Below are 15297 nucleotides of genomic sequence, written 5' to 3' on the forward strand. Positions count from 1 at the left end.
CCTTTTTTGCAGTGAAGATCTGCTGATTTGCATACTTAATGTGAAAATGACAGGAGCCTGACATAAGTCTGGCTATAGAAAGTAAACATAACTTGGAGTCCCAGAACAAATCTCTATGTGCTCAAGGAGGTGATATAACCTCCTTGATGTGCTTTTGAACTTTCTCTTTTCCAGGCCTTGTATCTTCCAGGAGAGGTTTCTGTCTGACATTCTCACCATTACACTGTTCTAATACAATCCATCACGACTGTTTTCTGGCCTAGTATTGAGTGACATACACCTATTAGTGACATAAACCCAGCACTGCCTATCAGTAGAGAAGAAGCTGCAACATCTGAGCACACAACTGATATTGCATGTCTTTCTGAAATTGCAACACCTGTGCTGAAAGCTGTGACAAATTAACATTGTAACCCATCTAAGATCTTCAGATACATTTACATTGATGAAGAGGAAACAGTACCTTCAGTTTTGCTTTTTACTGGCAGGGGACAGATAAAACTTTCCTAATATTATGTTTGAGAAGACACCAATGTTTTACCTTTGTAAACCCTATAGCCAACATCCAGAGCATTTTATGATGACAGACTTGTTCCTCTATCGAACAAAGGGTAGAGGATTTGTGAAAACTAACTTTTGTTGTTCATTTGACTTTTCATAATTGAACAATCCACAAAGGAGACGAACAAAGTCAGCCAAACCACAATCCATCACCAGCCCTGCCCCGACAATTAACTCCCCGATCCTCTTACTGCCACTGATCTGGTCATTGCTGCTTTTAATCCACAAAAGATTTAGGCTGGCTACAAAATGTGTCATGACAGGAGGAGCTATGTGCAAACACTTCAGGAGTTTTACGAGTAGTTGTGGTCTTGACTTAGACTGGATTATACTCATTAGTGACATAGCTTAGTAATAAATTTTAGATTGATGGACTGATAACAACGTGATGTGGACATGTCCTTTAAATTGTATCACAGAACATGCTGTAAGGTACCAGATTTCTTATACAACAGTTAGTTGTGATTTCTTGATGAAATGTCTTGCGTGGTCAGTTATCACGAAATGATATGGATGTCACAACTGACTTCTATGCTGAAAACATTCATTCTAAAACCTCCAATGTAAAACAGGCCAACAGATCGCAACAAAAAAAAGAACCATTTCACAGATGTAGGTCAGGGATGGTTGAAGTTTAGCCCCATCAAGCCTACCAGTGGAAAGAACATCTGTTCTTCCACAACAATGCCATTTCCTGATTCCATTGTCTTCTGAAGCTATGCTGTACCATGTGTTCCAGCCCTAAGGCCATGCTCGCTAATGCTCGCTCAGGTGATGACATAATGCAGGGCTTGAAATTCAGGGTACTTTGGTTCACCCAGCATTGTACATCTAATTTTTGAATGTAAGTGCACTGGCATAGGTAGGAACTGTGTAGGGTTATGTACGTAAAGGCATTAATACACTGGTCATCATCATCATCATCAGAAAAATATTAAAACCTTTACAGATCTTACTTTGAAGTTAGCCATTCAATTTCATATCAAAACTCAGAAAAGGGGCAGTAAGGTTTGCAGAGTTGCATTTTACTGACTATCTACTTCATTTTATGCTTTTCTGTGCACCAGATTTTCAGGTGAGGTACACCAGTCCATCTATTCCCATTTGATACATTTTGAGCCATTTGCTACCATACGTGCTTTGAGGACATCAAGCATCTGTATTCTAAAAAATGATGTTAGGTAGAATCTCTTTTGTCTTAATCAGCCTTCTGTTGCTTTGTCTTCCTAAAATTATTACAGCGTATCCTAACACATGTTTCCCAACATATTGCCTGTATGGAAACATTTCTTCATTTGTCTTTATCAATTGTGGAGCAAGGTAGGCAATTGACATACAATGTCAATGTAAATGAAAGCTCTTTTCTACAGCCAAGAGCATTACAGGTGTTGATGATGAATGTTAAAGTTGGGGATGAAAGTTAGACTAAATATGTTGTAAGAACTGACAGAAGTTATATAAAAAATCAGTCAAAATGTGGAAAAACCATGGTGACATAAGCCAATTTCCGCAGCATATGTGCAAGATGGGGATTATCTGACCTCCCCCACCCTTCCAATCACTACAGGCAAATCCTATCAGCTTTGTAGCTGACCATCCGACCATCATCAAAAGAGATGTAAATGAAAATTTGGTTAAGTCAAGATCATGGACCAAAAGAACATTTTCAGTTTCTTGACCGACTCGCGGTCATCCAAAAATACTAACTCAAAAGGCCAGATTTAACACTTTTTCTTTTACTATATACTTACTGCATAGACTATTGACTGCATAATTTATGACTTGCAACAGTCTAAAGGACTCAATATCTCGATCAAAGTAAAGTTCGACATCAAGGTTATTGGATATGCAAGGTTACTGAGGTAACTGGATAGATTGAAACTGTTTCGCGTAGCATCCATCAAAGGTAGTGGATACTACCTGGAACGTCTGGACGTTTCAAAGGTCTATCCAGTTTTCACAAAATTTATTAGATTTGAGGTCATTGCATTCATGTTGCACAGTATGAACAATATACCATAGTCCATTATAGAGCGTGCGCATTGAACTAAAATATTCATCACCACTTCTTCCAACTTGACATTCCAAGACCAAGTTCATAAATCTTTGTTCCCCATAGAGAGACGGTCAGACAGCCTATACTTAATCATCACAATGACAAAGAAATCTTAAGAAATGTCAACACTGTCATGAGCAGGAGCGCTTTCAACCTGCTGAATTTGTCAACTTACCATGTTTGCTGAAAGCCTTCAACATTGCTAATAGACTTTCATTACAAAACAAAAAAACAAACAAAACACATAATAAGGACTGCTTCATCACTTTTGCATGTCTTTACTCAGGTGACTAATATTCCAGGAAGCGAAGTGTCCTTGAATGATCATGTTATTTGGAAGTATCATAGATTTCACTTAAACAGGTGATGCATCCATCCTGCTAACCCAAAGTAAGCTTGTATTACTTCACATCTTCTGTAATACAGAAATGTGTGAGAATCAGAGTACCGAAAGTAAGGACATGCTAGAAAATGTGATAAGGAAAAATAATTAAATACCCTTCCTCAGTAAATTAGATGTCTCCATTTCAATGCTGATTTAAGTACTTTTCTGCACAAGATATCTCGATAATAGATCTCTTTATTAACAAAAGACACCACAAAAGAACCTTCAAGAAGATCATTAGGAAGAACTGCAGCAAAAAGGCTGTCCTTTAAAATTTAGATAAGATGGAATCACACAACTGCAGTAGACAAAGACGGAGTTAATACTTCATGAGCAATGACCAAGATGGTACCAAGACATGCAAAGAATCAATACGTAATGACGTTCACGGTCAAACTATTTCCAGAATCTTTTCGATTGCCTTGGCAGTGAGATTCATCTTGCAAGGTCCCCAGGGACTGGTGCATTTGTGGGTCTTTGTTTTGTGACAGGAAATTTGGCCAGCCTGGCGGTACCCAAGCACCTGTCCTTCATATAACACAACAGATGGGGAAACTGGCAAACTTGGATGAAGTCCAGCTTACTGAGGGGATTACCACTGACCGAGTGATAAGTCATTTTGCACACAACTTCCACTTTTGTTTTGTTCCCTGAGCCACATGTACAGCCATTGTTGCAAGAAAATGCACACTGTGACAATACTTAAAGAGTTTTTCACCTGTAGGAATTGCTTCAGATCTTTCTTACCTTGTGACTTACCCTAACATGTGAATAATAGATTACCAGGGAACGGTTTTCAATTTGGGACCGTCTGAACTGGAGAGCATTTGCCAAATACATTGTTTTATCCCTGTAAGGCCTTCATTGCTTGAATAGTTCCTTGTAAACAATGAAATAATCAATTTAAAAAAAATCTTGTTGTAAAATCAGGATGCATTCGATTATTGAGGAGTGATCATACAATATCAGAAAATGTACACTTTGCTGTCATGTACATGTATGTCAGACTCTCTCTCTCTCTCTCACTCACTATCTTTATCTAATTGTACACATTTTAACCTTCCAACTCTCTACAACCAGGCACCACAATCTACAGATAGTGTAACAAAATCTTGGTTGGGATGAGAAAACACTCCGAGCCTGCTGGGAATGGACCGTGGGGCTGACACCTGTTTCCACACCGAGCAACTGTAACTACAACACACAAGTACAAGGGCCCATAGCTACACCATTCATCCAGTCTGCTCCCAGCCTCTTAATAAGTCTTATGCAGACTGACAGGTGAATGGAGGCTTGTCAAGGCAGTTGTTAATTGTCTGGAAGTTGGTGTCAATACATTTTATTGCAGATAGACAGTCTGTCAAGACTAGCATTAAATATTGAGATTTCTTACAATGTTGCGCATATCAAAGTCAGCGACTGAGTTTGCAACAAATTTTTGAAAAGCTCCATCATATAATTCAGTCTGAGAAAGGTGAACGTCCTGTAGATGAATATGATTACCTACGGTGCAATGCCAAGCCATTTAGTAGCCTCCACCAAGCCTTCCTAAACTGTAATGTATGGCAGAATGTGGCCAGGAGAGTGAGTCTGCAGAGAGGATAACACAACTGACAGGGCAGTTAGGGGACATGATATCCCATAGAGGACAGTCACAGAAATGACATGTTCATCATGCTGAAATCACACCATAACCAAATATGCACTGTTAAAAGTATCTAAAACTATCCATGCCTCCGTGGGGAGAGAGAGAGTGCATGAAGACTTTGCGAATCTTGTATTGCTGGAATCTACAGCCATGACTAACTTATTGTTAGAATTATATCAAGTTGTTTGTGCTGTTTGACAGATGCTATAGTCAACCAAGCACCTGCTTCCAACCTAATAAGTGGTAACCAAGCATAAATGCCTCTTTGGCTATGCTCCAATAGAAGTAAAGGCCTGGTCATTTTATTCATGCGGTAATTGTATGACTATAAACTGAAATTCTTTGGGTAGTCATACAAATCAGCCCTACAAAAATTTAATGGAAAAGTCTGTTTTAGATAGTTCCTGGTGGTTGGTTCTGCCATAGTCTGCTTGCATCAAAATCAAATGATGACCAAATCTGACAATCCCCCCCGGAAAATATGTTGGGGGGGCGTCGCCCCCCCAAAAAATCAAGCTGAAACCTTGTGCATTTTTTTGATGATGGAAATTTCATAAAATCAAGCTAGTCTAACAGCATAGTTTACCCCTGAAAATGCAAGAAATGGCGTTTCAGAGAGTCCCGATTTCAAAATTTCGCCAGACCTCCCTTGTGACGACTGCGTCTTCGACGCAGGACAATATGTTGCGGGAGCGTTGCTCTGAAAAATCTTTTAAACCAATAGAAATTGCACTATCGTACTTAGCTTAGTTTACAAGCAGAATGTGCCACTGAAATTCAGGAAATGACGTTTCAGACAGTCAAGATTTTAAAATTTTCTCCGGACCTTCCTAGCGATGACTTACGCTTCCGGTGCTCACAACGACATGGTGAAAATTTGTGTGTGGTAGCTTAGGTCATCGCCCTCAAACATCTTTTTCTTTGACAAAAATGGCATAAGATTTAGCATGGTCTGCAAGCAAAACTTGTCCCTCAAAATACAGAAAATGTCGTTTCAGAGGGTGCAGATTTCGAAATTTCCAAAGACCAACCTTGCAACAGCTCGCACCTTCGGAATTCGAAATCGTGAAAATATTTTGGGGGCATCGCCGTCGCTAAAACCATGTGTCTTTCTAACAGAATTGCCATCAAACTTAGCTTAGTCTGGCAGCAAAATTTGCCCGACAAAACGCATGAAAGGCCGTATTAGAGGGTCAAGATTTCAAATTTTCCCGGGGGAGCATGCCCCCGGACCCCCCATGCCTTCGGCGCTACGTAAGCGTGTGCCGCATAATTCGGTCAGTAAAAGTTCGCCCCACCAGACGAAATTTCCTGCGAGCCGCCTCTGCAATGGAATAGCGCACCAGTTGCTAACCAGTACAGACAGGTGCACTAGACAAACATTTCATCCTCTGTATTCTATATGTCAATGACTTGACCTTCTAGCACATCTTACCACACCTAGTTACTATTGAATCTGACGATAACTCTTTTGGTTAACAAGAACAAACTCAGGACAGCCATATTTTATCTACTGTATTATATTTTAAACGAATGTCCTTGGAGAGTTTAGACAAGGATGTCATTGATCAGGTGGGTGTGGCAGGCTCTCTTGTCTTGTCAAACCTAGTTACCACAAGACTTGAATCTGACCTGCTTTAACAAAGGTTTCTAACCAGTGCACCAGTTGCTAATCAGCACAGACACTGGGCAGACAAAGATTTCATCCGCTGTATTCTATACATGTATGTCAAGGACCTTGGAGAGTGCAAGTAAGAATGCCATTGATCAGTTGGGTGTGTCATGTCACTCTCTTGTCTTGCCACACCTAGCTACTTTTGAATCTGTTAACTCATTCAGGTAACCAATACAAACTCATGTTTCAACCAATGATATTCTATCTGAATGTCTTCAGAGAATTCCAAGAAGAATGGTATACAGATGAACCAATGTGACAGTATGTTGCCACACCTAGCTACTCTTGAATCTGTTAACTCATTCAGGTAACCAATACAAACTCATGTTTCATTCACTGATATTCTACCTGTCAGTGAATGTCTTCAGAGAATTCGAAGAAGAATGGTAACATATGCACCAATGTGACACACCTAGTTACTCTTGAATCTATTAACTCATTCATGTTGCTACTGAGATGCCACACCTAGTTACTCTTGAATCTAATAACTAATTCATGTTGCTATGGAGATGCCACGCCTAGTTACTCTTGAATCTGATAACTCATTCATGTTGCTATTGAGATGCCACACCTAGTTACTCTTGAAACTAAAAACACATTCATCTTGCTGCTGAAGTGTTTAACAATCCATCAAACTTACACAGACTTGGGGAGGTCAGATTATGCAACACTTGGCACTGCTCCAGAAATGTACTTCCATATACCTGTAGATGCATCATATGAGAGGAGGGCATTGCCACGGCTGTCATTTATACAAGGTAACAAGGTGTGGTCACATAGTCTAGACAGAACAATTTATCTAATTACACTTTCCGAGTGAAGAAATATAAAAGTTTGCCCAATTCAATATAAGTAAATGGACAGCTATCAATGGTAATTGAATTGTCTTTCATGTGCATCCAGTCAGAATGTCATACAACAATGTAACAATATAACAATACATGTTGTACACTGAAATTGTTTATAGAAGTGTGGGAAATTTGAGAAAAAATATACCCTGTCCCAATACCTCTGTACATCAAAAAGAAGAAATGCCATGTATTGGATGGATATGGATGAGCTAAAATAACAAGATTCCCCTAGGGTCCTGTAAAAGTATCTGTGAAGAAAATTGGGTACAATCAAGGGGAAGTTCAAATGGGAATGTCATACAGAAGATGACACAATAGTAGGTGGGGAACCTGACCTTTGGTAGGCTTATAAATCATTCATTGGTCTTCACATGTCTCTACATGTTGAGGAATCTAAGGAGCAGCATCAAAGGAACAATTAGGTTGTATCTACATTGTACCAATTGAAAGTAACATCATTCTAAATTCCTGATGCTCTGTCTCGTCAAATATCCACTACAATCTATTGCCTTGGTGTTGTGGGTGTGGTTCTAAACCAGATAATATCTTCACTGACATTTCAATGTTACTCTCCAAATCTGTGTGATGCACTGCATTAAGGGACACAGCAGTTTTTACCTGCATGTATGCAGGTATGGTTTTCACGGGCGTGGGAAAATTTGGAAGCTGGGGATTTAGGGCGCTGTATCTCGAGAACGGATGGTGCGAGCACGGCGATTTTTGGTACGTGGGTTGGGGGTGGTGGCCTGACACTCAGGTTTGATTTTGGGCCTCCTGGCGCTTGAACTTGACATTGCAGGTGGCATTTTTGGTGTTTTTGGGGCACTTTTGGCGCTCTGTGTCCGGAACGATACGCGCCATTGCGACGATTTTTGGTGCATGGGTGGGAAGTTGTTGCCTGTTGCCTAGGATTGACTTTGGGCCTTGTCGCGTTTGAACTTGACGCGGCAGGTCGAATTTTGTGTCCGGGAGGGGTGTTTCCGGAGTTATATCTTTTGAACGGTTGGTGCGGGCGCGATGATATTTGGCACATGTGTCGGCGGTGGCTGAATAATTCTCAATTTTGATTTTGGCGCCCTTGGTGCTTGAACTTGACGTTCCAGGTTACCTTTTGTGCGGGCACTGCGCGTGCGCTGTATCTCCGGAACGCAAAATGCCATCGTGTTGCTATTTGTTACGTGGGTTGTTGCTGCTGTCCTGGTGGTCAGGTTTGATTTTGGGCCTCCTAGTGCTTGAACTTGATACTGTATAGGTTGATTCTGTTTTGGTGTGGTTGGGGCATCCTCCCAATATCTGCTTGGTTCTGAAAACAGATTACAGTTGGATGTAGAACCATCATCTGGCCTGGGGCAACCTTCAATGTATCAGGTTACTTTGTATCCCCTGTCTTAGTGGCACTGACGGTGTGCCAGATGACGGGAGTGTACCAGATGATATATCTGTTGGTCAGGTATAATTGGAGTTTGCTTATTACTCTTTGTGGTGTTTCTAGAGCTGTATAGTACTGAGTTTAAAGTTCTGGTACAAGTTCCTTTACCCTGTTGGCAATCATGGTTGAACTTGAACTTAAACAGAAGAAGATGCAATTTTCTAATGTGGAGGAGAACTGTATAGAGCGTGGGCATAAGAGAAAGGTATGTGTATGATTTGTCCTGTGTTTCTTTTTGTTTCTTTGGTAATGCCATTTCCAATTCCATACTGTATACAGGTAATTTGTAGTTTTGGGCTAGTCATATTCGCTTGGTTTTTGGGCCTGCTTAATCTATAGTACAGGCAGGGTTAAGTGGTGGAGGCTTAGCTTGGTTCTGTTTTAAATTCAGTATCGTTTGTTGCATTTTGTCGCGGCAAATATATGATGAAATTCCCCTTCTAAGCAACTGCTCATTGGTTTGTGGGGATGTTTGCTGGGTGTTTGCTTTGACTACAACAGCTTCTGAACTTTTCAAAGCTTCCATTGCCAGCAGCTTGCCATCTATAAATGGGATTAACAAGGACATTTTTCATAGTAAATTATGCTGTTAAATTTGGCTTAGATACTACAGGAGATTTAGATTTGGGTTGGATGGATTGAATAAAAATATCATACCACCCTGGGGACTAACTGTTGCTGCTGCATCATGGGGGCCAGCACTATTCATATTGTCTAATGTCTATGGAACTACTATAAAAGTATCATTGGTCAAATTATGCAAGTAACCTTCCGATGTCAAGTGAATAACACCCCAGAAATAAATCTTTAATGAATATCATTGGAAGAACACAAACCAAGGAGATTTAGCAGCTGCATTAGGTCAGTACATTGAAATAGGAAGATATTAGTACTGAATATATCATGTGACAGAGTAACTACATGTACATGGGCCATCTGAGACAAAAAAAAAGGTTGCGTCTCAACAACTTCAAGGTACTGTGGTTGGTTACATACTTAAGAAATCCAAAATAAGTAATGTTCATCCATGTCCAAACTTACAAATTCAGAAAATGGAATTTCAGACTTTTGCATGGTGCACAACCAACAGGGTAAAAAGCTCATTTTTTCCAACCACGTACCACAGACAAAAAGGCAAAAATACACAATAGGTCTACAGAAACCCAATACATTTCATGCAGGCCTGAGGTCTACGAACTCTTGTTCCTGGTTTGTTCTCAGGTAAAAACATGTGGTGGAAATGACAGATGGCACCTGGTGGATTGACATTTCTTTGGGTTTTCTTCATTTGCTTTGGGGCAATGGACATCTTGTTATCTGTTTACATAATATATGCTCAAAGCAAGATAATAATATCATACTGTAAGGGTACTGCACTGTACTTGCTTGTGTTTTTGTTACTGCCATACTTAGTTACGAGGGTCTGTCAATGTGCATATATATTAAGAAACAACATGACAGTTCTAGAGTGATTAATTTTAAAAAATTATAAAAATTGATACTACATGCATCGATACATTCTTGCAATAACTTCAGCACTTGGCAAAGCATGTGATACAAACAGCTAACATCTAACCTAAGCTCTGATTGGCTACTGACAGATGAAAGGAAAAGAACACAACAGCAAAAAAAAAAGTTTTTCCCTACCAAGGAAAACATAAGAAAGTCTATAAGACAAATCATTCTTGCGACTCACCTCCTCCTGAGAACTGGAAGCCATACGCCTGGAAGGCTGCTACAGAAGCTGCAGCAGCTCCAGCTCGAGCCCCGGCCATCGCGGCAGCACTGTTAGCGTTGATCTTCCTGCTACGACCGGCAGCCTTGTTCCCTCCCTTAGCCGGAGTGTTTTTGTTGGATTTGGGGCGACCCCTACCACGGGCGGAACCTTTCCCCTTGGCCCCTGCGGCAGGCTTGTCTGCAGGCGCTTCTTGCACTTGAGGGGGAGGGGTCACTGCAACAAGGATGAGAACTTCACTCACTGATCAGGCTATAAAACCTCATGCTAAATACAATATGTTAATTATCTCATCATTGATTGCCCTTTGCAGTCAGAGTATAATTCTTTTAAATCAAGAACAAAGTATAACAGAGTTACCGATATTCAAATGTAAGTTAGTAATGCATGGACACCATAAAGATCTTATGAGCTATTTCTGTACACAAAGTAAAGTGCTTACCAACAGCTTATCAACTAGAGAAGGATCAGAGAGACTGATGTACAAAAGTGTGGTAAGAGGTTTATAAACTCTTTATAATGTGTTAATAATTCTGTACTTCATAAGATGGCTTTTTTGCTTTTCCTCCTTTGAACGACATTTAAAAATGTTATTTGAATAGAGAATATATGCAAATAAGGATCATATTTGTATAATCAATGAAAAGCACTAGTAATTCATCACTCAAAAAGGTTAACATCATTTGATGAAGGTATGAGATCATGTGACTCTAGTTTGAACTTCACCACATGGCTGGTTACCTGCAGGCTGCAGTGCAGGCTGCTGCTGCAGTGTTGACTGCTGCGGTGGCAGGTCGTCCACAATCAGCAGCCCGTCGTTGCTGCTGTCATCCTGCGGCAGACCTGTCATCGTTGCCTCACTCCCAACAGACATCTGAGGGGACAACCACGCACATAGGACACAATCATAAAAACCAAACTGAAATCAGACCAACTCTTGACAACAATTACCAACATTCCAGAGTACTATACTTTCTAAAGCTGTTTCCACAACATTATAGAACATGTATCCCTAGCCTGACTAAATCACTGCTCCTAGCAGCCCAACCAACTAACTAGCTAGCCTCCTAGAAGGGAAGGCAACCAATCAGCCCTGGCAGAAAGAGATTGTGTAGAACAGACTACACGCATCCCTATCTGAATACCTGTTTTATATCAGTGGTGTATGATTACCAATACATATATCTATATTGTCAACATCATTTCCAACCTTTTGTCTTCTAGTCTTATTATTCTGCAGAAGGTTACCAGAACCTGCAGTAATGGGTCCATTTTGTCAGCCAAAAATTGGGTCCTAACTATTTCCCAGGGTAGGTTACATAAAGTTTATTCTCTAGAGTCTTCATAATGACATTTACCAACACAGATGAACTTTCATGCTAGAATTTTTATTTTTGTTATTGTACAATATTGCTGTTTATGAAATTAATGCTGCCAACATCAAAACCTTCCGTTTATGCATAAAAATGCACTACCAGTGCTTTGAACCTGTAATTCAATGCATATACACCACCTGCCCTTCTTAGTAATGGAATACCGCCAGATTAACTGGATGAGTGCCCTACATTTGGTAAGCCTTTGTGGTTTACACATGACCTTGAACACACCGACCTCGCTGGGGGCAAGGGGACTAGGCACAGCTGAGTCGTCTGCACTGATGAGGGAGCCTTCGGGGGTGTCCATGGATGGGTTGGACAGGTTAGAGTTCTCCTGAGATGGGAGGAGCAGCTCCCCTGCTGTTTCCATAGTAACCACATCTTCCTTCTTCTTCTTTGCAGCCTCTCTTCTCCTCTACATAGGAGAATAAATAAATAAATAAATAGGAGAATCAAGAAGAGTTACCACTGAAGTCGTAGGAGGACGGTCATGCCTTAAAGTACCATAGTTGCCCAAGAATTAAGGTGTTCAAAATTGTTTTCCCTAGAACTATTGTAGAGTGGAACTCTAAACTATAGAAGCTTAAAATAGCGATTACACTAGCTAAATGTACAAAGGTTAGGTGTAACATGTTGTTTAGTCTAATACAACCAGCTGCTGCCATGCTGCATGCCTGCCACACAGCAGAGCGGATTAAAGATAAAAGACTACACAGTCATTCCCTTCTGTCAAGTTGCTACCTAAGTTGGTTGTTGAATTACTGATACATTTTCCCTTCAACCTTCTCCCTGCTGCCTTATCCCATTTTCCATGGAGAATTGGTTACTGTGCTAAAGTTCAAAGGCAATAAGGCTCATTAGTGTTCAAAGTTACTACTCACATACACCCCCAGTCTAATCCATTATTCCTATCAACATGAATTCATGCAAGGTGAACGTAAGCTTGTCATTGATTGTGCTTCATCATTTGTGTTAGGAAAAAGGACATGAATTTGCAAGTGCATGCATGGACACATGCAAACACATGAAATTACACAAATCACATCATGCCATTGTATGCGGCTGAACTGCAACATAAGCTAGATATAACAGGAGCACAACACCATGACGTGCACATCACTGCCAATCAGGCTTGAAGCATCTCCACACGATTACGTACCTTGTCAGCAGCGTACTTCTCCCTCTTCCTCTTCCTGTCCTTGGCTTTGATCGCCTCCTCCTGAAGCCGCTTCTCCTCCTGACGCTGACGCACTGAAACCAGACAAGCAGAAAACATGGCCTTCTCTGGGAGATCAAGCTTGGAGAATATCAAAGCAAAAATGTGCATCTATAACAGTTTTTTTTAACACATCGGCTGATGAGTCAACTGCAACATCAATCCAACACAGATAACCAAACTTTACCGAAAAGCAATACTTCCTGCAAAATAAATCAAATTTGGAACAGGAAAATACATCAAAAGACATTCCTACATCAAAGGTATACTTCATGTCTTTGAACATGAACTCTTTATTATTATTTTAAATCTTTCCCAAGATCAGGGTAACCTGGCCAATATGCGAAACTAGGGCAAAATGATACCCTTAATGCTGATTGGTCAATAACTAAGACCATTTGCAAGGCACAGAAAAAGAAGTAAAGGATGAGTGGTCTGACTCTGTTATTCTCATGTTCTGCATTGATCCAGGAAGAATAGATTTTACTTTTTTTACCAATGCCACAAATGATGTCTACATGTACACTTATGTATACACATACTGTATATATATATATATATACTGCATATATATATACAACACCTTTAGACTACAGTGGTACCAAATTGCCAATAGACTCACATTTTTTCTCCAGCTCATCATCATCTAGTAGCAGGGAGACAACCTCCTTTGGTTTCAAGGTGTCGGGTGAAAACTTCCCTCCACTGATCACCATTCTCTGAATCTGTGAGGAACATGGAGGGAACATGAGACAAACTTCACATCCAGCTATACATAGTTGCCTGAGTTCCTCAAAAACATATTTTTTCGTTGCTGTAGTACTTCAAAAGAGACTAATAAACTCAAATATTCGAGTCTGGTATAGCTATAACATAGAACTACAGTTATTCTGAAGGATTGCTGTACGACGAAGACATCTTATCAAAAACATCTTATATCCTGTCACACAAAGTTGCCTGAGTCAATCAAATACATCTTCTTGTAGAGATGAGACAGTCTGAAACTCAGAAGGACTCTGAAGTAAGAGGAAAGTGTAAAACTGAAGAAAAGACCTGCATACCTCACTCTTCTCCCTGGCCCTCTGCAGGATCCTCTCCTCTATGGTGCCCTTACAGATCAGCCTGTACACAGTCACCTGTTTGGTTTGACCCAGGCGATGGGCGCGGTCCATGGCCTGCTGATCCACTGTAGGGTTCCAGTCACTGTCGTAGAAGATCACCTGAAGCAACAAGACATTTCTACATCAAGCTCTCCACAGAATTCTTGGTTTTACTATCATACTCCATGATGAAAATTTCAAATTTGTAAAAGTTCTTTCCATAAATCTATTTGTCTTATAAAAGAATCCTTTCAAATTTCAACATTCATTGATATCACATAGTGATGATTGACTCAAGCCAATGTTGATTCGCTGTTCTCATTTACATTTTATTGCCCTATAAAGGAACAAAGACAATGGACACTGTTGTAGTTGAGAAGGAAGAACAAAATTGTTACCGTATCAGCTGCAGTCAGGTTGATGCCCAGTCCACCTGCCCTGGTGCTCAGCAGGAACACAAAGATGTCTGACCTGAAAAATGTTTAAAAAAAGTTAAAGCTTAAAATGTGTAGCTATGAGGCAAAATTCTAGTTCCTGTATCAATATTTATCATTAGGAATGGTCTAACATCAAAAGAATGATAAGAAACATTCTGCTATCTGATACCAGTGATAGAGGTAAATATCTAGAGGCCAACTGAAAACTCTGAAGAAAACGCTGCCCACCTCTGCTGGAAGTCCTCCACCATGTCCCTTCTGTCAGAGATTTTGGACGAGCCGTCCAGCCTCATGTAGGTGTGCTTCCTGTGCCACATGAACTCCTGTGCAGAAAACAATGTTTCATACAGTCTATAGGTCAGGGGAGAGATTGCGATCTAGGAAACTGGGTGGCACTTATACCAAGATGCTGCGTGTTATCTACGACAAACCTTGGTGGAAACACACAACAAACAAGCAGCTTTGTGGCACCAATCTCTACATAAGTAAGGCAACGTCAATTAAGCCTCCAGAAGCCAAAAGGAGAATACGCCCATACTTCACAGTAAAGACCCTTATAGAGTCTGAAATCGGTTCTAGTGGAAGAGACCTTAATTGAAATGATGCTCAACAGAGAATATTGGAAGCTGAACTTTGTCCATGCTTCAACTCCCAACAAGTACATGTATGACTGAAGAAGAAGACTGCGATCTGGGAGAATCTCATCTGTTGACCAGGACCTCAATGACTATGTTAGAATGTAAGTCTAGCCCGACATGAAATAGAACTGTTTGTAAAAAACTTTTAGATGATTCACCAGATTTCCAGTAACATTATGACAAATGGCTA

The 15297-nt window shown here is 40.4% G+C and overlaps 1 protein-coding gene across 1 annotated transcript in view; it reads right to left on the minus strand.

Moving 5' to 3' along the window:
• LOC118417249 (chromatin-remodeling ATPase INO80-like) overlaps positions 1-15297 on the minus strand; it is a gene marked incomplete in the record, with an annotated part of 77312 nt that overhangs the window by 20339 nt on the left and 41676 nt on the right. The window contains 8 exon segments of the mRNA XM_035822737.1: positions 10302-10556; positions 11082-11214; positions 11952-12131; positions 12876-12967; positions 13555-13657; positions 13994-14152; positions 14431-14503; positions 14698-14792. Coding sequence (XP_035678630.1) covers positions 10302-10556; positions 11082-11214; positions 11952-12131; positions 12876-12967; positions 13555-13657; positions 13994-14152; positions 14431-14503; positions 14698-14792 — 1090 coding nt within the window.

The sequence above is a fragment of the Branchiostoma floridae genome, chromosome 1, assembly GCF_000003815.2.
Source record: "Branchiostoma floridae strain S238N-H82 chromosome 1, Bfl_VNyyK, whole genome shotgun sequence".
Taxonomy (NCBI): domain Eukaryota; kingdom Metazoa; phylum Chordata; class Leptocardii; order Amphioxiformes; family Branchiostomatidae; genus Branchiostoma; species Branchiostoma floridae.